The sequence below is a fragment of the Eurosta solidaginis genome, chromosome 4 (genome assembly GCF_040869045.1).
Source record: "Eurosta solidaginis isolate ZX-2024a chromosome 4, ASM4086904v1, whole genome shotgun sequence".
Classification (NCBI taxonomy): domain Eukaryota; kingdom Metazoa; phylum Arthropoda; class Insecta; order Diptera; family Tephritidae; genus Eurosta; species Eurosta solidaginis.
This window is the reverse complement of record NC_090322.1, coordinates 183,568,193-183,591,893: the sequence shown is the minus strand read 5'-3', so window position 1 is coordinate 183,591,893 and position 23,701 is coordinate 183,568,193. Positions and strand designations below refer to the sequence as shown.

The 23,701-nt window shown below is 36.5% G+C and overlaps 1 protein-coding gene and 1 long non-coding RNA gene across 6 annotated transcripts in view; one reads left to right on the top strand and one right to left on the bottom strand.

Moving 5' to 3' along the window:
- The window catches only part of Rip11 (Rab11 interacting protein), a 96,320-nt gene extending 73,157 nt beyond the window's left edge, over positions 1 to 23,163 (top strand). For 3 of the 5 annotated variants that reach the window (XR_010953057.1, XR_010953058.1, XR_010953056.1), the window contains 6 exons: positions 8,379 to 8,523; positions 8,605 to 10,604; positions 14,989 to 15,134; positions 15,195 to 15,355; positions 20,040 to 20,148; positions 20,458 to 23,163. Coding sequence is in view for 1 of the 5 variants with exons in the window: in XM_067784144.1 (XP_067640245.1) it covers positions 8,379 to 8,523; positions 8,605 to 10,604; positions 14,989 to 15,134; positions 15,195 to 15,355; positions 20,458 to 20,464 (2,459 nt within the window). In the remaining 4 variants the exon portion in view is untranslated. The remainder of the gene's footprint in view (positions 1 to 8,378; positions 8,524 to 8,604; positions 10,605 to 14,988; positions 15,135 to 15,194; positions 15,356 to 20,039; positions 20,149 to 20,457) is intronic. The other 2 variants (XR_010953059.1, XM_067784144.1) reach the window with 2 other exon arrangements.
- LOC137250759 (uncharacterized) lies at positions 257 to 10,935 on the bottom strand. The gene is made up of 4 exons (XR_010953060.1): positions 10,870 to 10,935; positions 8,574 to 8,765; positions 817 to 1,066; positions 257 to 659 (listed from the first exon to the last, which is right to left on the bottom strand). It is a non-coding gene; the product is annotated as an uncharacterized lncRNA (long non-coding RNA).
- Positions 23,164 to 23,701: the final 538 nt, after the last annotated feature.

Here is a 23,701-nt window from a genome sequence, read left to right as displayed (position 1 = left end):
ATTTTCCCTATCGTAGAAAATATTTCTAGTAAAAATGGACAGAATCGGTTAAAGACCACGGCAACTTAGATATAAAACAAGTTTAAAATGGTCGTAAACTAGAATAATAAGGTATAGCATAGCAAACAATAGTTTTCAATCAATGATATTTCACTTACCAAATTTCATTGTAAGAGGAAATGGGGAGACATTTTTTTTAAACGGGCGGTGCCACGTGTTATGTAGAAAAGTAATTTATCTGAAATGAAATGTGCAATTGAAGCTCACGCTTAGTATATAATGTTCGGTTACAACCGAACTTAAACACTTTTACTTGTTTATTTAATGTTTGTTTTCTTAGTATGAGTTCACTTGCTCTTTACAATACAATATTTGCATATTTCTTTTGAATATTTTATACTTAGTAGAGCCACTTTCCGTTATTGCAAAACTCGCTGTTCCATTTATCTACATAGTTTTGATTGTTTTATATTGGTATCGAATTTTAAAGCGATTTAGTTGTATTCCATTCACATCCAATTGCAATGAAATCAGATCGGAAGACCAACGTCAAGTCTCAAATGCCGGCTATGGTCTGCTCAAATAAGCTGAGCTTGCTCACTCTTTTTCTTCTAGTATCAATATTGGTATAGAATGTATTTGGTGTAGAAAAAATGTGGCTATAAAATTAAAAAAAAAAAAAAAAACAAATAAAAAGTTTGCGTGGGTAAAAGTACACATCTTTTCATGCCGGCCGTTTATAGCTTTAAATTGTCGTTTCTTTGGAAACCGTAAAAGAAAACAAATAAGGAAGTAAAAGTATAATTGAAGCCGTACATAATATACTTAGCTGTGGATTTTCGTAATGATGATATTTCCTTTGTTGTTAATTTTTCCGTCAGGGTAAGAGTTATTTTGGAACGATTTTCCGTCATCTTTTGTGAATTTTTGTTTAGAGACAACCCGGTTTCGGCGTTGTGTCATCTTAGTGCTCAGTTTCGTTATTTGATGTATTTCTGACATCCTTATTATTATCGCATGATGAGGGAGCTCCTCCTGAGTCTTGAGGAGAGTTCTTTACCCATACCTATGGCAATCCAGAGTCAAAAAGAAATAATTAAAATTGGAAATTTTTGAACGACAGATGATTTGAGCATTCATCGGTTTAAGCAATTTTTGAAATTTTTTGTACTAAATTGAAAACTTCTCAATTTACTTCGTCTTTAAATTGTATACTATGTTCAGACAGAAAAGTAAATTTAGGCAATTTTGATTTAAATTGAGTGGTGTTCATACAACTCAATTTAGCTTACACAATAGTAATGCGATAGCCGATTGGCTCATCTCTACAGCAACAACATACCTTTGTTCAGACTGTCAAAATGAGCGTGTTGGTATTAGGCGAATGGAATGGAATGAAAACATAAGACTTTGAAATTTTTGTGTGTAGTAAGAAAATGTGTTCAATGTTTTGGTTTTCATTTTGAGTTTGCCATCTTCTTTTTACAATCCCTACTCCAGTGAAATGAAAAAATAAAATCAGCTGATGAGATGAGCCAACCATATAGTTGAGCCATGCGTAACTGACATTTAAATCTACTCAATAAACACACTTTACAAGGTTGCATTTGCAGTTTGACACAATTTATTACCAATTTTTGTTGTTATATCGGCCTACTGATTTTAAGATCGCGGGTTCGAATCGAGCTCAAGGCCTAACAATAATTTTTTATCATTATTATTGTTATGATAAATTTTTTCTTAATTGAAAAAATTTTTAAATTAGAATAGAAGAAAGAAAAAATTTAGGCAACTGCCAAAGTTCGTTGTATAGATCCATTTCGGGAACTGCTAAATTCCTTCATCGGCAACGTTTAGGCGCCGCTGCTATAACCATTCAGCCATCACAGCGGTTTTTGTTTGTCTTCATTAATCCTACCTCTATTCTGGTTCGTACCAATTGATATTCACAACACTGCGACATCTGTTGCAGAATGGCTGTGAAAATTGGACTTGTTTGCTGGCAATGCTGCCATAGTGTCATATTTTATTGACACTTTTTCCCCGTGCTCTGGGATGTATTAACAATTTTTGTTGTTATATCGGCCTACTGATTTTAAGATCGCGGGTTCGAATCGAGCTCAAGGCCTAACAATAATTTTTTATCATTATTATTGTTATGATAAATTTTTTCTTAATTGGAAAAAGTGTCAATAAAATATGACACTATGGCAGCATTGCCAACAACCAAGTCCAATTTTCACAGCCATTCTGCAACAGATGTCGCAGTGTTGTGAATATCAATTGGCACGAACCAGAATAGAAGTAGGATTAATGAAGACAAACAAAAACCGCTGTGATGGCTGAATGGTTATAGCAGCGGCGCCTAAACGTTGCCGATGAAAGAATTTAGCAGTTCCCGAAATGGATCTATACAACGAGCTTTGGCAGTTGTCTAAATTTTTTCTTTCTTCTATTCTAATTTAAAAATTTTTTCAATTAAGAAAAAATTTATCATAATAATAATGATAAAAAATTATTGTTAGGCCTTGAGCTCGATTCGAACCCGCGATCTTAAAATCAGTAGGCCGATATAACAACAAAAATTGTTAATACATCCCAGAGCACGGGGAAAAAGTGTCAATAAAATATGACACTATGGCAGCATTGCCAACAAACAAGTCCAATTTTCACAGCCATTCTGCAACAGATGTCGCAGTGTTGTGAATATCAATTGGCACGAACCAGAATAGAAGTAGGATTAATGAAGACAAACAAAAACCGCTGTGTTGGCTGAATGGTTATAGCAGCGGCGCCCAAACGTTGCCGATGAAGGAATTTAGCAGTTCCCGAAATGGATCTATACAACGAGCTTTGGCAGTTATCTAAATTTTTTCTTTCTTCTATTCTAATTTAAAAATTTTTTCAATTAAGAAAAAATTTATCATAACAATAATAATGATAAAAAATTATTGTTAGGCCTTGAGCTCGATTCGAACCCGCGATCTTAAAATCAGTAGGCCGATATAACAACAAAAATTGTTAATACATCCCAGTGCACGGGGAAAAAGTGTCAATAAAATATGACACTATGGCAGCATTGCCAACAAACAAGTCCAATTTTCACAGCCATTCTGCAACAGATGTCGCAATGTTGTGAATATCAATTGGCACGAACCAGAATAGAAGTGGGATTAATGAAGACAAACAAAAACCGCTGTGATGGCTGAATGGTTATAGCAGCGGCGCCTAAACGTTGCCGATGAAGGAATTTAGCAGTTCCCGAAATGGATCTATACAACGAGCTTTGGCAGTTGTCTAAATTTTTTCTTTCTTCTATTCTAATTTAAAAATTTTTTCAATTAAGAAAAAATTTATCATAACAATAATAATGATAAAAAATTATTGTTAGGCCTTGAGCTCGATTCGAACCCGCGATCTTAAAATCAGTAGGCCGATATAACAACAAAAATTGTTAATACATCCCAGAGCACGGGGAAAAGGTGTCAATAAAATATGACACTATGGCAGCATTGCCAACAAACAAGTCCAATTTTCACAGCCATTCTGCAACAGATTTCGCAATGTTGTGAATATCAATTGGCACGAACCAGAATAGAAGTAGGATTAATGAAGACAAACAAAAACCGCTGTGATGGCTGAATGGTTATAGCAGCGGCGCCTAAACGTTTCCGATGAAGGAATTTAGCAGTTCCCGAAATGGATCTATACAACGAGCTTTGGCAGTTGTCTAAATTTTTTCTTTCTTCTATTCTAATTTAAAAATTTTTTCAATTAAGAAAAAATTTATCATAACAATAATAATGATAAAAAATTATTGTTAGGCCTTGAGCTCGATTCGAACCCGCGATCACAATTTATTACGCAATTTTTTTTAAATTGGCAATTTATTATTACAATTTATTATATGATAAATTGCATAATAAATTGCCCAAATGGTATAAATTGCCAATTTGGGGTGTGTTTGTACATAGTATTATTCATTTTCAGTTTTAAACTTATTTGAACAATAAGTCGAAAATCTTAAAATTATTTTAAAACCCAAAAGATTCAAAAAACTAAAAATAAAAACTTGTATTCACGTCTTGTTTTAAAACAAATAAATAAATAAAAATAAATGTAAGGCGCGATAACCTCCGAAGAGATCTAAGGCCGAGCTTCTCTTTAAAACAAAACTCAATAGTTTAAACTTGGTGCTGAAAAGATATATATGTATATATTTATACTATAGTAGAAAAAAATTTTCAAACAAAAACCTATATTTTCCAGGGGCTGAAACTGATATTCCTTTTATAATATAATTCCTTGCAAAACTATTAATTTTGGACTTTAAATATATTTGGATCAAGATAAAAATTATTTTCGGATTTTTATTTTTTGAGTCCCATAGAACTAGTTAAGCTCGGACTTTCAAAAATAAAAGTCCGGAAATAAAAGTTAAGTCCGGACTTTTATTTTTTAAGGCCAAAATAAAAGTCCCGGTTGATAACAAAGAAACGGCTTATCCGAATTAAAAAATTCAAGTACAGATTTTACTTTGATATGTGGACTTTTATGGAAAAAGTTCGAAAAATAAAAAGGATGCATGATTCGACATGATATTGCTATAGGAATACCTGGGAACTCAAACATTTTCACCTAGGACCTTTTTTTGACCAGGACTTTTTCGGCTCAAAAAAATAATAATTATTATTTTCCGTCCCTGATATTTTCAAGTAATAAGTAAAATTTTTTTTTCTCTAAAACGAATTCGAAAAAAGAAAAACGTTCTGAATGAAAGTTGTTGGAAATGTTCTGAACTTATTTTAGCTGTAAAGAAAAATAAAATAATTTAAAAAAAATTTTTAAGTTAAACGGGTTTATTGAAAACAATACTTACATGAAATAATAATAATACGAAAAGCTAGAAAATAACTAGGTACTAGTCATCACAGTCCTTATCAATCTAGGGCATTGATCAGACAATTAAACAAAAGCGTTGGGCGCGTGAAATTTCTAAAAATGTGAGGCGTAGCATAACCTGATTAAGGTTCAGTTGTTTTTACTTATGACTATCATAGAAATATGGCGCGTCCAACGCTTTTATTTAATTAACTGATCAACGCCCTAGATTGATAAGGAGTGTGATGACTAGTACCTAGTTATTTTCTAGCTTTTCGTATTATTATTATTTCATGTAAGTATTGTTTTCAATAAACCCGTTTAACTTAAACATTTTTTTTAAATTATTTTATTTTCAAGTTTTTAGTCTTTATTTAATTCCCTATTATTTCTCATTCTATTTAGTTCATTTAGTTACTCATTATTACAAGGACTCTTTCCTGACAATTTGTTACAACCGAAGTCCTCAATACATAATCCTTCCAAAGACTTTACTCGACTCTGCGCCACGTACGCTTGTCCCTCCTCCAACTCCAAAATATTTTGATGTCACTTCTACTGGACTGTATGCAATATTTGTTCCAAATATGAGCCAAATCGGACATCATAGGTCGCTTTCTATTCATGTATGTATTATGTGTTCCAAATATGGACCAAATCAAATCGGACCACAAATACGATTTTTGTGAATATCTCGATCCTTGCGCCACCTAGCGGTGATTTTTTTTGATAGGTCGCTTTCTATTCTTGTATGTATTATGTGTTCCAAGCATGAGCCAAGTCGGACCACAAATACGATTTTTGTGAATATCTCGATCCTTGCGCCACCTAGCGGCGATTTTTTTTCATAAGTCGCTTTTTATTCTTGCATGTATTATGTGTTCCAAATATGAGCCAAATCGGACCACAAATACGATTTTTGTGAATATCTCGATTCATGCGCCACCTAGCGGCGATTTTTTTCACAGGTCGATTTCTATTCTTGCATGTATTATGTGTTCCAAATATGAGCCAAATCGGACCACAAATACGAATTTTGCGAATATCTCGATCCATGCGCCACCTAGCGGTGAGTTTTTTCTTATTATTGCATTGTCATCGGGTTTTGAACTATATTCCAAGTTTCAAGCTTGTAGCTTATCGGGAAGTTACTTAAATTTCAATTACAAGATTCGTTCACAACGGCCGTGCGGCCGTGCATGCGGCCTGCCTGTCAACTCAAGCTAAATAAAACCGTTTAATAACATTTTTTCCATAAGAAATTTGTTAAAAATGATAATATAGTAGTTAAAAGTTCATTTTAGGCTAATTTCTCATAATTTTAGCCTGATATCTCTACTAAAATTCAAAAACACTATAGATATTAATACAGATTCTGAAATGTACGTAAAATACCTTTAAAGTAAGCCCAATATGATATTTTTCCTATCATTCTGTCAGAAGCTATGAGGATTTTTTGGCCAAACCCTACATTCAAATGCAAAATATCTATTTTGCAAAAGTGGGGACCTCGAAAACTGATTTACAGCTACGGTGTCTTCAGCAATGTTTCTTAGAATCAGCTGTAGATTACTATTTTTGCTATACTCCTGATGGGCAATTTTATCCGCTCTAATATACATATATAAAATGCGCGATACCTCCGATGTGATGTTAGGCCGAAAATTTAAAAATAAAAAATTTTTGAAAGGAGCTGCAAGTCATAGATTCTTTTTCGAAACATTTTGTTATACATATGAGGTGATAGCTCAGTAGGTAGACCAAGCTACTGAAATCCGTGGCATGTCGGTTCGAAACCAGTCCACCGTCCTTAAGATTTTCCTTTTTTCTATAACTACAAGTGTAAACCTCTAGTTTCAAATTGAAACCCAGTTCTGTGCACTCATTTTCAAGAAGACCGGTATAATCTATATTTGAAACCAAATTTAGTTTGGTCATATAGTCAAAGCTTCATATTAGACTCACATTTTTAACCATATTCTCTCAACGAACTCAGTCTAATGTAATTGCCGGTGGTTGTTAACGCAATATGTGTACCAATTTTCATCTTTGATATACTACATAGTTCCGGGTTTACTGGCTTCGGCCTCGAATAACTTCTCCGATTATCAGAGAGAAAATCAAGCCTAGCAAAACCTGAGCAACAAGGTATGAAGTGGCCGGATGTTTTCACTTCGCCATATTCTACATTCAGCTGCTCAAACAGGGGTTATCCGGTACTCCATTAATGCACCAGTTATAAATTAACCCTAGTTAACCCCATAAATCCGCTTGAGTGCTTGGCATCGCCACCTTTGCAAAAAGTCGGGTTTGGCAGCTGAACTCTGTTCCAATTGTAGAGACACATACTGCAAGTGGTCAGCGGAACCCCAAACTACTTGTTGGTCGTCATACTCGCTTAACAAGTATTGAGGTCAGGTATTGACAAACAAACCTCCACCACAGAATTGTCAAGGTCAAAGCTTTAGTTGTCGCTTGCTTGTACGAGTAAATTGCTGGACATTCAATCTACCCCCACTCAATTGACTACCTCTTCATAGTGCCTAGATTCAAGACAATGAAGAAAAACAACCCCAACCCTGTGGCATATCCATTTTCTCTTCAATGGGATGTAGCTCCACTCTCTCTGCGGAAGTCTATGAATGAATTCTTCTAGGAATCCTTCGACTCATAAAAGTACCATGGTGTATTAGATAGCCCCTGGCGCTGTACATTGTTGAGCCTTCTTCGATGTTGGTAAGGGTGCCCACTTACCAAGTGGTTGCAATCAGATTCAATACCATCAAGAAGGTCGATTACGATCGCAGCTCAAAGCTGGAAAGGACTTCTTTTCACTTTTATCTGCATTGGGTATCCCAACATCATTAGACATCTTTAAATAAATTGTACCAGCGCCTGGTCGACTAGAGCCACTAGCACTTCGGCGAAAACTCCTCACACTATAAAACGCTCCTTCGACTTCCAATAATATCCCCAGCACGAGTTCTTAGCTTCTTATTCGAGTTTAGAGATCTTCGTTGACCTGCATTTACAATTCTTCGAAAAAGTAAGCAGAGTTTGTGAACCGATTTTTTGGTCTATTTAGGAAGGTTTAGAAAAAAATAGATGAGAAAAGCTTACACCCGGAATTAGGGCAGGGAGCTAGGCATTGCTTTTAGCCGTTGATCCAATGCTACGCAGGTAGTTGATGTGTGATTATGTGGCCTACAAGGTTCAATGTGGTCATATTAAATTGTTCCCGAAATGGCCGGGCTAGTATCTTAATGATACTTGTTACCTGAACGCATCCGATATATATCCGGCAAAGGATCATCAACTTCGGAAACACTTCCCAAAATCTTCATGGATTATATCGCTGCAACGACAACAGCATGGTGGAGCTCAGCGATTTTTAGTACTTACACCTCATCTTAATCTAATTTGAGCTTCAAATGATTATCTTTTCAACTCCAAGTTCTTCATATTATCGAACTTATCGTATTTTTTTTATATTGCAGTTCAACGAGCGAAAGGTCTTCTAACAAAAGGCAAAAATGGCACCAACAATTGTTTCGTCACCATTGCGCTGGGAAAAGAAAAATATCAAACATCAGTCAAGGACAAAGCGGAAACGAATGTCAGTTGGAATGAAGAATGTGAACTGTGAGTAAACATGTGAATAATTTTGTTGTCTAAAACTATTAATTACTTACTTTTTTTCTCCACCAAATCCTATGGAAATAGTAAAATACCCGATCAAGGCAATCGCGCTGAATTAACTTTAACTTGCCTGCATCGAAATAATCTTGGCATCGATGAATTTCTCGGCCAGGCAACATTGCCACTCAATGAAATGGACGTTTACGACCGTCCACGTTCCAAATGGTTTAAATTGGAGAGTAAACCTGGCAAAGAAAAGAAGAATAAAGAACGTGGCGAATTGGAAATACGCATATGCTTTGTCGTTAAATCCGGCTCATTAACCGATTTGAGCAAGAAAGAGAAACACAAGTCTTCCATAGGCCAGCTTGCTTCTTCCGTAGGCGGCAGTTTGCTCTCAATTGGCACAATTGAAAAACGTAAAGGCATCAAAAAGTTTGCCAAGTCAATTGGTTCGAAAATGCATTTAAGTAGCAAGAAAAAGAATAAAGACGGTGATGATGTATCGAATTTCAGTGGATCTTTCGCTAGCATTGATACACCCAACAGTTCGAATAGCGGTAGTCGTCGTTATGGACAACGCGCCGGTGAAGCCGATCCTGGTGTGATTAGTGAGGATGAAGATGAATTTGTATTTGATAATTTATCACACAAAAGTTCGTCAAGTTCGTTGAATATGCGTACGAATCTTCAGGCGCCAACACAAAATTATGTGCCACGGAACCCATCACCATTATTGGGCAAAGTCGGAGGTAAGCAGTTGTCTTCTAGACGAGATTTGGTGGAGGAGGATCTAGCTGTAGATCCTGTATTAGAGGAAATAGAAAACGATTTCAGCGTTCGTGCACGAACACTGCCGCCGCCCTCGAAACCACCTCGCACACAACAACAAATAAACGATGCATTACTAGCAGCTGGATCACCAAAACAAAAAGATGCTGCGCTGGATGAATGGGAGTCAAAGCTCTATAAACAAAACTTTCAGTTGGGTAACTCGGATTCATTGAAGCGACGTTCATGGGAACCGACGCCTGTACCGCTACCAACAGCTAGTGAAGGCGATGAAGAGGTGGAGGTAGAGCAAAAACCACAAGTTAAAGTTGAACGAGATATAAAAGATATAGAGTTAAAGGAAGAGAACAATTTAGAGCAACAAACTAATAATTTTACAGGTGCAAATAATACTCACAAAAATCAAGGAAGCGACTCCTCTTCTTTGTTATCTTCAGGTTCGGATGAAGAGCTCTTCGAAGAAAATGTTCGATCGAAAAAGCCACAAGAACTTAAGCTCAATCCTCAGCCAGCGGCTGCCACAAAAAATATCAGTTTAATTTCGCCTGATAAAGGAGTAAAGGATTTCGATGAGCTCAATGCTTCGTTTGCAAAATTCGAACAACGTAATAAGTCGAATTTATTTGATTTAGATGATGAAAAGAAATGGCATACGCAATCATTCATTGAGGCAGAGTCCACAGAACTGCCTGGAGTGCCAAAGGCTAAGCCACGTAATCGCGAAAGGGAAGCCGAACTCAAACGTTCTGAAGAAGAACAAGAAGCTGAACACAGACGTCAAGCAGAGGCTCATGCCAAAGCTAAAGCTGCCTCCAAAGCCGCTGAGGCAGAAGCAAAAGCTGTTGAAGATGCAGCTAAAGCAGCTGCTGATGCTGAGGCAAATGCTATAGCAAAAGCCGCACGCATGCGCCAAGCAGAACTCGAAGCAACATCCATTGCCGCAGAAGTCGAACGTAGACGACAGGAAAAGTTTGCTTATGAACAGCAACTGCGCGCTGCCGAAGATGCACGTCTCGAAGAAGAGTTACGCAGAAATGAACAAAAATTGCGCGAGGAAGAGGCGACGTTACAAGAAGAATTGCGTCAGCGTGAAGAGGAGAAAAGGCGTGAGGCAAAAAGACTTGAAGAAGATCAACGTATATTGAATTTTGCTAAGCGCTCGACATCGCTGGAGGAAGAACAGCAGATTCAAAGTCCCTATGGCACACCGGAAAAATCGCCCACCAACGGAATGTTGACTGATAAGCATGAAAGACGTATGGGAAAATACAAATATTTAAATAATAAGCGAGGTGAGCTTTTGAGAGGGACGGTGTGCAGTGGTTGATGACCGTTTGTAGGTGTTGTGCTTGTTGTGTTGGCTGTTGAACGCTGGTGGATTTGTTGAAATCGAAAGCTAAATTAAAAAAAAAAAAATACACACACAGTCGTACATACGCTGAAATAAAAAGAGAGTGCAATTTGTCTTGTGACTAAAAAATAAAAGCACTATTGGGTTTCCAAGTCGCATGCTTGTTAAATACCAAAAACGCATAAAAATATCAAAAATACACTTACACTATTTAATGTTGTGAAATATTGCATGCAAAAGCTTAGATGTGAATCGATTTGATTAACTGTATATAACTGCTTCGAAAGAAACAATAATGCAGGCTTTTATAATAAGGTCAATCAAACGCAAATCCGCCAGTGGATTTCATTTGTACGCTGTCCACACATCCATACACGCAACTATTCATCATCACTCACACATAAACAATTGCTTTTTAATGTTTATTTTTTCGCAATCGACATTCATATCACTAACATTTATATGTTTATTGTCATGTATATGTTTTGCTACAAATTTTGTCATTACACTGTGCAACCAGTCTGGGTCGGAATGATTTCGACACATGATTCAAAAACCCGCACCCATTTATATGGTAGCTTATGTTAGCTTAAGTATTGTAGTAGCCTCAAAAGAGGAGGCTGTCTTTTTTATTATTGTTATTATTATTATACTTAATATTAAGCTTTTTCGATATGTTGCGCTTCATATTCCACCTTATTTCTGTATGTGGAGACATTCAATGTATTTAAGTATCTTCTCAGGCTTTTTACTTTATATCCTAATGGATTATCACTAAAGCGACTGTGTTGTGTATCGGATAGATTTAACTTACTTAGGAGATATCGTAGGCCGTATTGGCACCCGGTGCGAGATCGCAGGTCCTCTCTTGTGTTACGCCAATAATCTCTTTGTTGCGAGTATAAACAATTTGGTCTGTCTTTGGCCTAGACCATCGGTCTCCGAAAATTGAAAGTGATTAACTTTTCGCATACGGCAAAGAGAGTACAGTTCTGCTATGCAATGCATACTCTTGCCCTGACAATAAATCCAGTGATGTCTGGACTGTTTTGCTTGCTAGTTACTCCGCATCTGGGCCATAAAATGCTGCTGCACCATCCTATTTGGCAAGAGGGCTGCCACTTTATTACCTTTAGAGAACAAACGCTAACAAAATCCTTAAAACTAGCTTGTCTTTTTAAGATGCAAGGCTGTCCGAAATAATGAAAATATGTCTCGACGATAAACCTCTTCGTAGGAGTCCTTTTCCGGAAACTACTATTTCATAAATTTCTTCCTAAAAGATAGTGTAGTATCATCCCACTGGTATTGATTCCTTGAGGTTAGGATCATAGATACTAGCTTCATTTGACCGTCATCGTATTTCGATCCATCGATTAAACAGACCTGGGTTGAGGTCAGTATATGGACTTCCTGGTTCTCAGAGCAATATTCATAACGAGCATCTCAAAGCTACGCGAGAAGCAGAATAAAAATGTGAAAGAAATTGTTTATATAAAAGAGCTAATGTAGTTTCTAAATCCTTCTACACGAGCATTCAGGTAAAACACACATACATTTGCTATTCACAAAAATATCTACAAAACGCATGCTATATTAAGTGAACACAGGAGCTTGCCGAAAATATAGTAACCATCATGGCAGGTGGTAACATCTCGATCTCGCTACGTGTTTAGTGCGTTAGTTTATGAATAGAAAATATCACATATTTTGTATACATACTAGTTGATAAGAATTAATAAACTTATACAAAATTTCATTCACATTTTAATTTTATTTCAATTGCGAAACTGGGAAAATTTTCCCAGCGCCCTGAAAGTATTTGCCGTAGATAAAGGTCTCTAGGCTAGTCCCTTGGTATCACACCGGCTAACTGTGATATGCAGGGCTCGTGTATGTGGTCGGATAGTTTCTTGAGTATCCCGGTAAGGTAGCTTACTAAGACAACTTGTGTGTAAAATTCATGGGTATCCAGGAAGTCAGAAGACTAGCGGCTACAAGAGAAAAGAGAGTACAATCCCTTGAGGGCATACCATGATATCCTTAATTGAGTCAAATGTCTCTCCCAGATCTACACTGATTTAACGTATCGTTCCCATGGACAGCGCGCAGAGAAGAATTATTAGGCTTGTGTTCTTGCCAATCATAACATGTTCATTCGAAGGCTCGCGCTGTCGAAATACCATGAGGTGTGCTCAAAAGCACTGAGGACTATTTTTTTAGCCAAAGCCTTTTCAATTTTTTTTATGGAGGCTATAACTGGATTGATTGCCACACAAGAGATCTTTCTGTAAATATCCTCCGTAACACGCTGATCCAAAACGTACTTCATGTCCTTAAGAAATGAAACAATTCCAATTGGTAGATACGACGAGGGCAGTTACAGTTGAGACTCGTCACTAGAAGAAGCTACAGGCCTGCCAAAATACTACGCTCAGAACTGACCAGGGTTGTCCCCAGAACACCATCTACATAATGAGGCGAGAATACTCCCCATCAGGGAGAGAAATGAAATGCTAACCAAACAGTTCCTGTTGAATACCAAGAAACCTGGGCATCCCAACAGACATCTGATTGATGAGCCAACACCGCCCAGGGGCTTAAGGAGTCATCTCCGTAAGCATTATGAGGAAATACGGCACCTGAGAACACAGCCGTATGTAGCCAAAAAACACAAACAGGTCCTCAGTGAACTCCACAAACAGGCGTCGGACCTCTATGCCGGGAATTGCCCAGTGAATCCTGTACTCAGAGAACAACCTAAAACTTGCAGAAGAGGAACGCACACTCTCTAGGAAAACGCGAGTCACTCTAGCTCAACTTCGATCTTGATACTATAACAGGTTAAACTCTTACCTATCCAGAATCAACCCCGACAAAACGTATGTCCTGCTTGTAACGTGTCCCCACATGACACCAACCATCTCTTCAACTGTATTGTGGAACCAACGCCTCCAACACCCCTCTCATTATGGTCCACCCATGTCAAAACAGCCAGCAAGTTTCCTTGGAGTCCCGTTATAGGATATTAATGACAATTTGTGATCGGTCGCACCTATTGGAAGGGGCGAAGCACTGCTACAACAACAACAACGAGGGCAAGTGCTCGGGGTTTCACGATTTTGATATGAATATGAGTTTAACTTCTGTCTCTCTGTTTGGAATGTAGCTCAGCACTAAGGAATCTTAATTAAGGTCGATAGAGCTGAGGCTATAAAGTTTAATCCATGCATTGACAGGCAAGGTTCATTGCACTAGCTAGACTGTGGTTAGCTTTGTTGCTAAACTCTCTACCACTAATAGACGGCAACTTTTCACCAAATTTGAGTGTTGATAGTCTGCTATAGAGTCTGCGAAATGTGTTGTAATTAAAATTTTGCAAATAATGCTCTAAATTTGTGCTATAAAATTCGGTGTATGGTGGAAGGCTTCCTGTAGAAACAATAATGGTGTCTTGGTAGCCGAAATACAAAGCGTTCTTAAGTTACAGAGGTAACACTTCTGCTCATTCCTGATGCTGAACCTACGCCATTCATTGACTATGAAAGCCATGTTTCACCACCCGACTTTGATGATGTTACACGATAACAATATCTCAGCTCAAAAATAATAGAGCGCATGGAATAATTATTGCAATATTTTTTTCTTTACTTAGGTTGGGACCGCACATAGACTGAATGTGTCCATAATGTTACCAGACATATGTTATAGAATAAATACGTCCCCTCGGCAAATACTAGAAGTTTTGTAGGACCAAGCTTAATTGCTGTATCGAGATCTGGCAACTTTCCCGCCCCTAAAAGCTAGATCCTCCGACCGCAGGACACTAACACAGATCGCACTAAACCGTTTCTTCCTGCAGCTCCCACTTCCTACATCTTCTGTTACTGAGGAGGCCTAACTTATAAGCATGTGGCGCCAGAAGGCAGTGTCCAGTCAGTGTGCCCATCGCGAGCCTTAAGTCTTCTCTCTTCAGAGATATTTACTTATAACTGAGACTAAAAAAAATCACGCATTTTTTAATCCTTTCTTGTTATTCACTTCATTCAATTAGTTGAATACTAGTCTTATTGCATATTAAATCCTGAGGGGCATCTAACTTTGTACAAATAACTGCATAGTCCTCTAAGAATAAAAGGCGAATTGCCTCCTGTAACTGTGTATCACTTTCTTTTATTTGAATGTAACAATCGAAACGATTTTTAGATTTTATTGTACCTTCGAACTGAAATCATTTCATTAACAACAAATATTTTAATGTTTTGTGAAAAATTGTTACTAAAGATTAAAAAAACAATTTTTATTTCAACTTAACTGTTTTATAGATAAAAGCGAAGATAATCGTTCAACACCGAGTCCTAAATCAAACGAACGCATTATAATTGGCCACGAAAAGTCTACATCACATGCGGATCGCCGTTCGGAAATATCAGCAGCGTTAGCCAAGAAATACGAGGGCAAATCACGAGAGGTCCTTGCAATTATATAACTTTTTTTTCATTTAAATTTAAATTTATATTTTATTTTATAGGAGCTTATGCTAATAGCGAATGGCATGGAAAATGAGGCGTTACTGCAACGTCAACGCGTCAAAGAATTAGAAGATTATTTAGATAATTTACTGTTGCGCGTAATGGAAACACATCCAAAAATCTTACAAAATCCTTACTCACGAACAACATCGACCAAGAGGTAATTGAAAAGCGTTGGTTTTTATTTGTTATTTAGCTGTGTGTTTTTGTTGTATTAATAAGTCGGTTGTGCAAAAATTCTTTTACTGATATTTTTCACTGATTTTGCATATGCCTGTTTTATAACTACTTACAATTTTTATTTCACCTCTATTGCACCAAAAGCTTGCTTTTACATGTTTGAATGCACCATTTTATGCTTTTTTTCAATAAATTGTATCACAAGTAGGCAAATCCCAAATTCCAGCTTTGTTTACGCTACATATCCATAATTTCGTAATCAAAGAGTCGATTCGGTAAAAAGTTGAAATTGAAATATTTTCCATTATTGAAGACGTTCTATCTTCTAAAATGAGTGTATAGACTAGAGCAAAGAAAGTGTTGGTTTGATAATTCCTGAGGATTTGCAGCATGGGTATGAAATGGTGACTACGTTCACACTCTTCCTCTTCTTGTAATAATGCCAATAGGTGCGATCACTCACAAATTGTCATGGATATCCTATAACGGAAATCCTAGGAAACTTGCATTTTCAATAGCGTTCGACCAAAGAGACATAGGTTTTAGAGGCGTTGGTTCCTAATTACAACGACGGTTGGTGTCATGTGGGGACACATTATATTGAAGACATATATTTCGTATATTGGCATTGATTCTGTATAAGTAAAAACCTATGACATAATCCAGATCGAACTTGTGTCAGAATAACGCGTGGCTCATTTAGAATTCTTCTTTCGTTTCGGGGATTTGACTATGAGAGCGGGGTTCACAGAACATTTATCAGCAGTGAATGTCTTAACGACCCTTCGAGGCTTTTTTATGATCTTCTGGTTCAAACGGCGGATTCCTTGTTTGGCGGTTCTCTTCCTAGTGCTTGCCGCATCAATCATTTGTCTGTTAGGATGCTCAGGTTTATGGGAATTTAGCAGAAACTGTTTGTTTAGTAGTTTATTTCTCTTCTTTATGGGGAGTACTCGCGCCTCATTGTGTCGATGGTGTTTTGGCTTCATAAAAAGCAGTTGCCAGCGCCGTGTTTGTTTCTCTTACCATATTAGATGCGTGTGACACAAAAGCGGCTGGACATTTGCTTTATAAGTAGGTACCAACGTTTTTGATTAGATTTTTTTAGTTGAGCTGAAGATTTTGTCGAGTTTCTTTAGGTAAAATTGCAGCTTAATGCTCATGAAAATGTAGGTCATTATCGAACGTTACACCGCATACGCCGTAGCGCAATGCCATCGACGTGAATGTCAAATATTGCCGACATTTGGCAGGTCCACGTGGCTAAAAAAGTCGCCTAGGACTTGGTCAGTGCTAATTAAGTTACGTGAGGCGAAAAAACTGACAAGGGAGATAGTTCTTAATTTAAAAGCATATCTCATGTTTGTGAGTGTTGTGCATATGGGCATTGTTCATTGTCGCATTGATTCCTGTACGCTCTCCGGTACCAGTACTTCTGAACGATTTTATTGGCCCTTAGAACCTTTTGGTCTGTTCGTCCCACCGATGTGGTGTAACTATCTAGATACTGTAAATATCAGAAAAAAACTGAAAAGTATTCAGCGGTTAGCTTTGGGTGTATCCTCAAACACACTTGAATGTCGTAGGGAATATATCTTATTATCATTCTAGAAAAGTTGGCGAATCCCGAGCGTTGGCACACTTCAAGTTTCGGAGTACAAGCATACTATCTACTATCCATTCAATGACCTAATCTTTTCACCACTTGTATACTAACTTCGTCTTGGGAAGGAGTGAACTTACTTCCTTATTTGACGTTTAACCGTTTAAACGATTTTAGCCGTCCAACAAGCCAGTCGCTGCTTCGTTGGGCTAACTGGCGCTTATTGTTAACACAAAGGGAATTTACATGGTTTTCCACCTGGTCCTTAGAGAAGAGTGGAGGCCGCCCTTTTCATCTGCTTCCGTAGGCGTGTACCGATGAGAATATCTACTTGGGCGGAGCATAGTATTTCAGTCGAACTTCTCAGATTGACTAAGACTGTTATATCGGTGATGCCTGGATCTTTGAAATTCATATAATTTATCTACAAGAATTGACCAAGTTATATAGCAACGCGCGTAATAGGGCCTGAGTATCATCTAGAAGACTAACCAAAAGTTGAAGACAATGTTTCGCCATAAAATCTGGAAAGCCAGTGCTACAGGGAAATGAAAAGGTATTTCAGACAATTCTGAGGTTCTTCTTGCTTATAACCTTTCTCATTTACATAGCCAACATAAAGCCGACATTTTGAAACACCCAAGCCGCCTGGGTGGAGTGCTTTAGAAAGTAAGGCAACACACTGAAAATATTGCAGTTGCTTTTTAATTTATTTTACTATACCGATGGGAACCGATGTGATTAAAACGTTTTCTATTTCGCTTTCTTAGTTCAAATGGGAGGAGCTACTAGGCACCGAGTACATCACAGTTTAAATTTTTCGAAATTTCGATATCGATTCTTTTAACGGGCGTAGTCGATAACCGATCTTGTTCATTTTCATAAAGTGTTTATCGACTACTGGGTTGAATACCAACCCATCTTGGCTGTCGCGTGGAAAACTCCCACTCTGGAAACTTCTAAATAATTAACCCTATGTTGTTGTTGTAGCGATAAAGACACTCCCGAAGGTTTTAGGGAGTATTATCGATGTTGTTGGTTTTTTGCGGATAAAGATCCACCATTAAAATATATGTCCGACTATCTCGAGAACGATTGAATATGACTGCATTGAACCTTCTAGACCATCCCGCCCCCGCCCCTAGTTCGATAAGGAGATTGGGGCCGCCAGAGCCTAGGGCGTTTATGAAAAATATTCTGAGATAATGAGAAATTGAATAACAAAGAAAATGCCAAGCTGAATTTAAACTAGATATCTTAAACGGCTTGTAAAACTTTTAAATTTTCTTCTTCTAAATGTGGGCTCATATCCCAAAATCAATTTTAAAAGTGGGCGCGGTCGCCAACCGATTTTGTTAGTTTTCACAAAGTGTATATAAAATATAAAGCCCACATCCATGCCAAATTTTGGCAAGATGTCCTCGACAGGTTATCGTTGTTGTTGTTGTAGCGATAAGGTTGCTCCCCGAAGGCTTTGGGGCGTGTTATCGATGTAATGGTCCTTTGCCGGATACAGATCCGGTACGCTCCGGTACCACAGCACCATTAAGATGCTAGCCCGACCATCTCGGGAACGATTTATGTGGCCACATTAAACCTTCAGGCCATCCCCTCCCTCCCCACCCCCAAGTTCCATGAGGAGCTTGGGGTCGCCAGAGCCTCGTCTGTTAGTGAAACAGGATTCGCCGCGGATAGGTGAGGTTGACAATTGGGTTTGGAGAAGCTATATATTGCGCTGGCAACCTGAAGGGTTGCGCTACACAGCCCCTTGAATCTGGTATTTTAGTCGCCTCTTACGACAGGCATACCTACCGCGGGAATATTCTGACCCCCTAATCCGCTGGGGTGTGGTTATCGTTCAATTCCCCTTGTGTTTAATACCAATCTATTCTGATCCGAGATAAGCCACCCTGCAGCGAATCGCACTAGCTCCGAATAAGCGCAGAGTCAGCACTAGTTCCAATTCTGTTCAGTGACAGTGCTTTCAACTGTCACTTTTAACATCCTAAGAAATGAGCGCGTTCTAAACTCTTTTGTCATGGGTGATTCTGTCGTGATTTTAAATACATATACTACATAGCTCTGATCTCTGCGCTGTTGGTACTAGTGTGTCTACCAAGTGTCCCGCTCTGCATTCGATTAGCAGCAGTTGGGAGGTAGTCATTGAAGCTGTAGTGCGAAACTGGTGTTTTGCGTGACTGTCTCCCATTTTCGCTGCAAGACAATATTCCAAATTTCGTAAAAATATTTAAATGTTTACTAATGTTATCGTATTAATTGACGGCCCGATCAAAATCTTGTTCGATGATCGTAATTTTTATATAAGGAAGAGTATATCTGTTGCGGTTCCTTCATGCCATTACGTACAAACGTTATCCAATCAAAACTATAACAATCTTGTGTTCAAGTTCACGCTGAGTTTGCATGGAAGTAAATGTGTCGCTTTATAAGATCTGCCAACATTTTTTGTGTGACTCTGTATTTTTACGCTTTTAGCTTTTCGGAGTTCTGCTTTTTGACCTCTATACTGTGTTACACTATTATATAAGCTTGCAAAGGGAAAAATGTACACAGTTGAAATAAGAAAATAATGTCGCGCATACAATTTTACTTTTTTAATAGTTTGGGAAAAATTTAAACAACGTGACATCAGGACGGACAATGCGACAGCTGTTTCGATTATACCTTGTAAATCTCTTCAAAGCGTTGCTCCCGGGAGTGGAATTCGTGTAATAGGTGATGGTTATCCCGATAACAGTAGGCCGTTTATTGATAGTGCTGTAGTAGACCAGTTGCAGGATTCTGAAATAAAATGAGCTTAATTTGTTTTACTATTCGTATACTCTACATCGAAATACTAGCAAATCTCAACTTTGCCCTTGAGTATCTCATTTCAACACGTTTCATCTGTTTGTTCCTTAATTTTTCCCTTATGTGTCTCTTTTAGTTATGATTTCCATTTAAATATGTGTTTTTTGCTTAGTACAAATAAATAAATGTTTTCCTAATTTACTAATATTTTTGCAACCACGTTATGTTGTTTCGTTATGCTCTTCTTCAGTTTTAAAAATTACATCGATATGAATGACTTTTTGTAAAGAAAGTTTTACGAGGCGCGATTAAAAACCAAACTCAATCTGCAGTTCGTCGCATGTTGTCAAACAGGACAAGTAAGCAATTTTATTTTATTTTGTTTTATACTATATATACTTTATGTACTATGTCATAAGTAATGCGCTATTTGGTATAGTAAAAAATTTTTTAAAAAGGTTTTAAGGTGCTCATTTAGCTTTTGCATGAAGAATGCAATTATATAAAATTATTATGACTTTTATTTATTTAAAATTTTAAGGTATTTTTGTTATATGGTTTAAAATTGTAAAACTGCTTAAGCACCCTTTTCAAGCATTTCACTCTATAAATGTAAGTATTTTGTATTCTTTTAAAAAATATTAAAGTTTTTTGTGCTCTCTTTGCAGCGGCTGAAATGCAATTTAAAGAAAATCATCGTCATTTTTTTAGCAAGCAACTCATTTTCTTGCGCTGATTAAGTTTACGCTGGGAAAAATGTGCTGTTGTAGGAATATTGAATGCACCTTCCAAGCAGCAACGATACAAACACACACAAAATAAGAAAAGTAAATGTTATTGAAAAAAAAAAAAATACAAGGGAAAATCATGAAGTTGCCTTAGAGTGAAAAATCCAAAGTGCGCTTTTTAACAAAATAATATTTTTTTTTTAATTAACTGTAAAACAATTATGTATGTAATGTCAATATAGTTATTGTTTTTAAATTATTGTAATTTTGTTAGTTGAAAATGTTTTTGTTTCAGCTAATAGAAACTAAATTAATGTAAAATATTTTTCAAGTGAAGAACAGAAAGAAATTCATTTTGAAATTAGATATTTGTTAAAAAAAAATTGTATTTAATCCAGCAAACTGCATAAGCAAATGTAACAAGCAGCAGCTGTTTAAATTTTACGCCAACAACAACAAGAAAATTAGTTAAGTTAATTTATCGCGAAAAGAAGAGAAAATAAATTTTTATTTGATAAATCTATTTATATACATGTGTCCAGAAAAAAAAAAAACGATCGCCAAAATGCCTTTATGTATGTATGTATATTGAAATGTAAAAAGATTTTTGAGAACGGAAACGAGAGATGTATGTAAAAATTTAGCAATTAAAACTATTTGCAATAGCAGTTTCGAAAAAAAAATTAAAATAAAATGGAGAAATCGTCTCTTTTAATAACAAGTAGAAAGTATTGATGTTCTAGTTTCCATAATATAATAATGCTATTAAAATAACAGATCAACAAATAAATTTATATTAAATATGATATTTTGTGACATCAGATTTATATTTTCAATGATTATAGACGTTTAATTATTACTAAGCTATAAAATGTTACTATTTTTTGTTGTTGCTTTTTATTATTTTTTCAAGATAGTGCAAGAAAATGTTTGGGGTGTGATGCAGCGAAATGTAATTTTACGGATATTGGAGCAATCCCATTTTGCTATTTTTTTTTTGAGATATTGAGCCAAACGCAAGAAAGTATTTTCTCCGTTTTTCGAAGTTAGCCTCCAAAGTTGTAGTTATGCGTTTTCGAAGCTCGAAATTGAACCTTTCGTAATTGTATTTTATAATTTGAATATAACATTTCAAATCCTACAATTCGGCAGTTAACTTTGATATATCTGAAAGATGACAGAAGATGTATTTTGTAATATACAGCACACAGAAGACTCTACATAACTGCATAGGTGACGTGACATAATGTTATATTTCGATAGGAGACATGATTTTTTCCAAGGGAAGTTTCGATAATTATCACAGAGAAGGGTATCTGGCGGATAATTTTAAGAGATAGCTTATAAGTAACAAAAAAGTACATTCTGTTTTTCAAACTTTGCCTCCAAAATAAAAGAATGTTCGAAATGAACTTTTTGTAATTTTTTGTTTATAAATTAACGGGTTACAAAAACTAAAAACGTAAAAATGTGGACTTGATTCGCCTTATTACTCATTGAAAATACAAATTTCTTTTTTTTTTTTTTAAAGTTTATATAACGTGAGTTATAAGATGTCAAAAGTCTATCTTTCAAAAATACTAAAAGCCATACATTTGTGAATCTTTTCCTGTCTGCTAAATAAATTTTGAAATATGCCATTCTCCATTTCATTATAGCACCAATTTCACAGATTTCAATCTATTATTAGCGTCCCCAAACTACCATTGGGCGGCGTTATATATGTAAACCCCAGTGGCGCAACAATCTCCTATCTTCATGCTGCATCCAAACTCGAGACGCTTTGCTCACTCATCAGCTATTTTATTTCGCTGTATGCTAGAGCACCTCGTCACTGAAGATGTGGAAACTCAAGTTCTAAAACTTTGAAAAATGTTTTTCTAGAATTGTTATTGTAGCTGTTGACCAGAGAGTCAGATACGAAAGTAACTGCAAAATCCCTGCTCCCAACAGCCGGGCCATTTACGCATATAAAGGTATCAAAGTTTAGAGCGAATCAAATTTTTTCATTTATTTGATTATTCCAGGTTTCGTATAATTAATAGTCGATCGACCAGTGGCATAATGGCTATCACGTTTAAAGCATCTCAGTTGTTTCCTATCTTCCCTCTATGAATCATAACAAAACGGCTTCTTAGCCAGACCAATGTTCATCTGCATACCGCTCCACTGAGTGGGCTTATTGTGCTTCTTTTCGAGAAGCGAGTTTGCATGGGGTTATGCAAAGAAACTATTTCTTTGTAACGTAAAAGCACTGCTTAACAACTAGAGGTTGCTTAAAGTAAATTCGATATTCAAAATAAATAGTTAACGAAATCGTGTAAATGGTAAAGCCCTTCCGCCAGTGGGACCACTGAATTGTTTGTATGATATTTTGCCATGTACGTTTGCCTTGTGTTGGAATCATACCCCCAACAATCACATTGAAAATGTTGCACAGTGTAACTTTATTTTTTATTTTTTATAGTATTTTTTTATACCAAACCATATGTCAGAACAATTATGGAACAATTAAGGTTTATACTAAACATTTTACCATTTATCTTTTTACCTTGACGTTAAACAATGTTTTTGTATTTATCACGATATTATAATTTAAGTCTAATTAAAAACCTTTAAATAAATATTATATTATTTTTAACCCAACGTTGTAGTGTTATTTGCAAATTAGCTTGGTTAGAAAATACCTCAAATGATAAACCGTAAAGCATATATGACCCTGCTGTAAAGTTTACTTGAGTAACGTCGCTCAGGACATTGAAGATACATCTGAAATGTACTATACACTTAAAGCAATTACTACTGCATATTCCAAGGTACTGTACAGTATTTCGGAAACGAGTTCTCTTAGGTGGTTTCGCTACCAGATTTCGTTGTCGTGGGAACGTCGCGAATTACGTAATCAAATGTGTGAGGAACTCCTACCGATGGTCTTTAGAGTTAGTTTGGGACGTAATAGATTTGAGGGGCTTCTATTTTCCGTACCTAAGAACAACCGCTTGGTTTTGAGATTTATTCAAAATATAAAAAAAACATACTTGACCAAAGCGAGGCATTTCCGAGCAATAAATCGAAAATTATTTGTTTCAAGCGCAATATTGCTATGATAATAAGATAACTCATATATAGCATTTTCAGGTCAAATGAAACTTTTTTCGAGTCAAATGAAACTTTTTTCATTTCA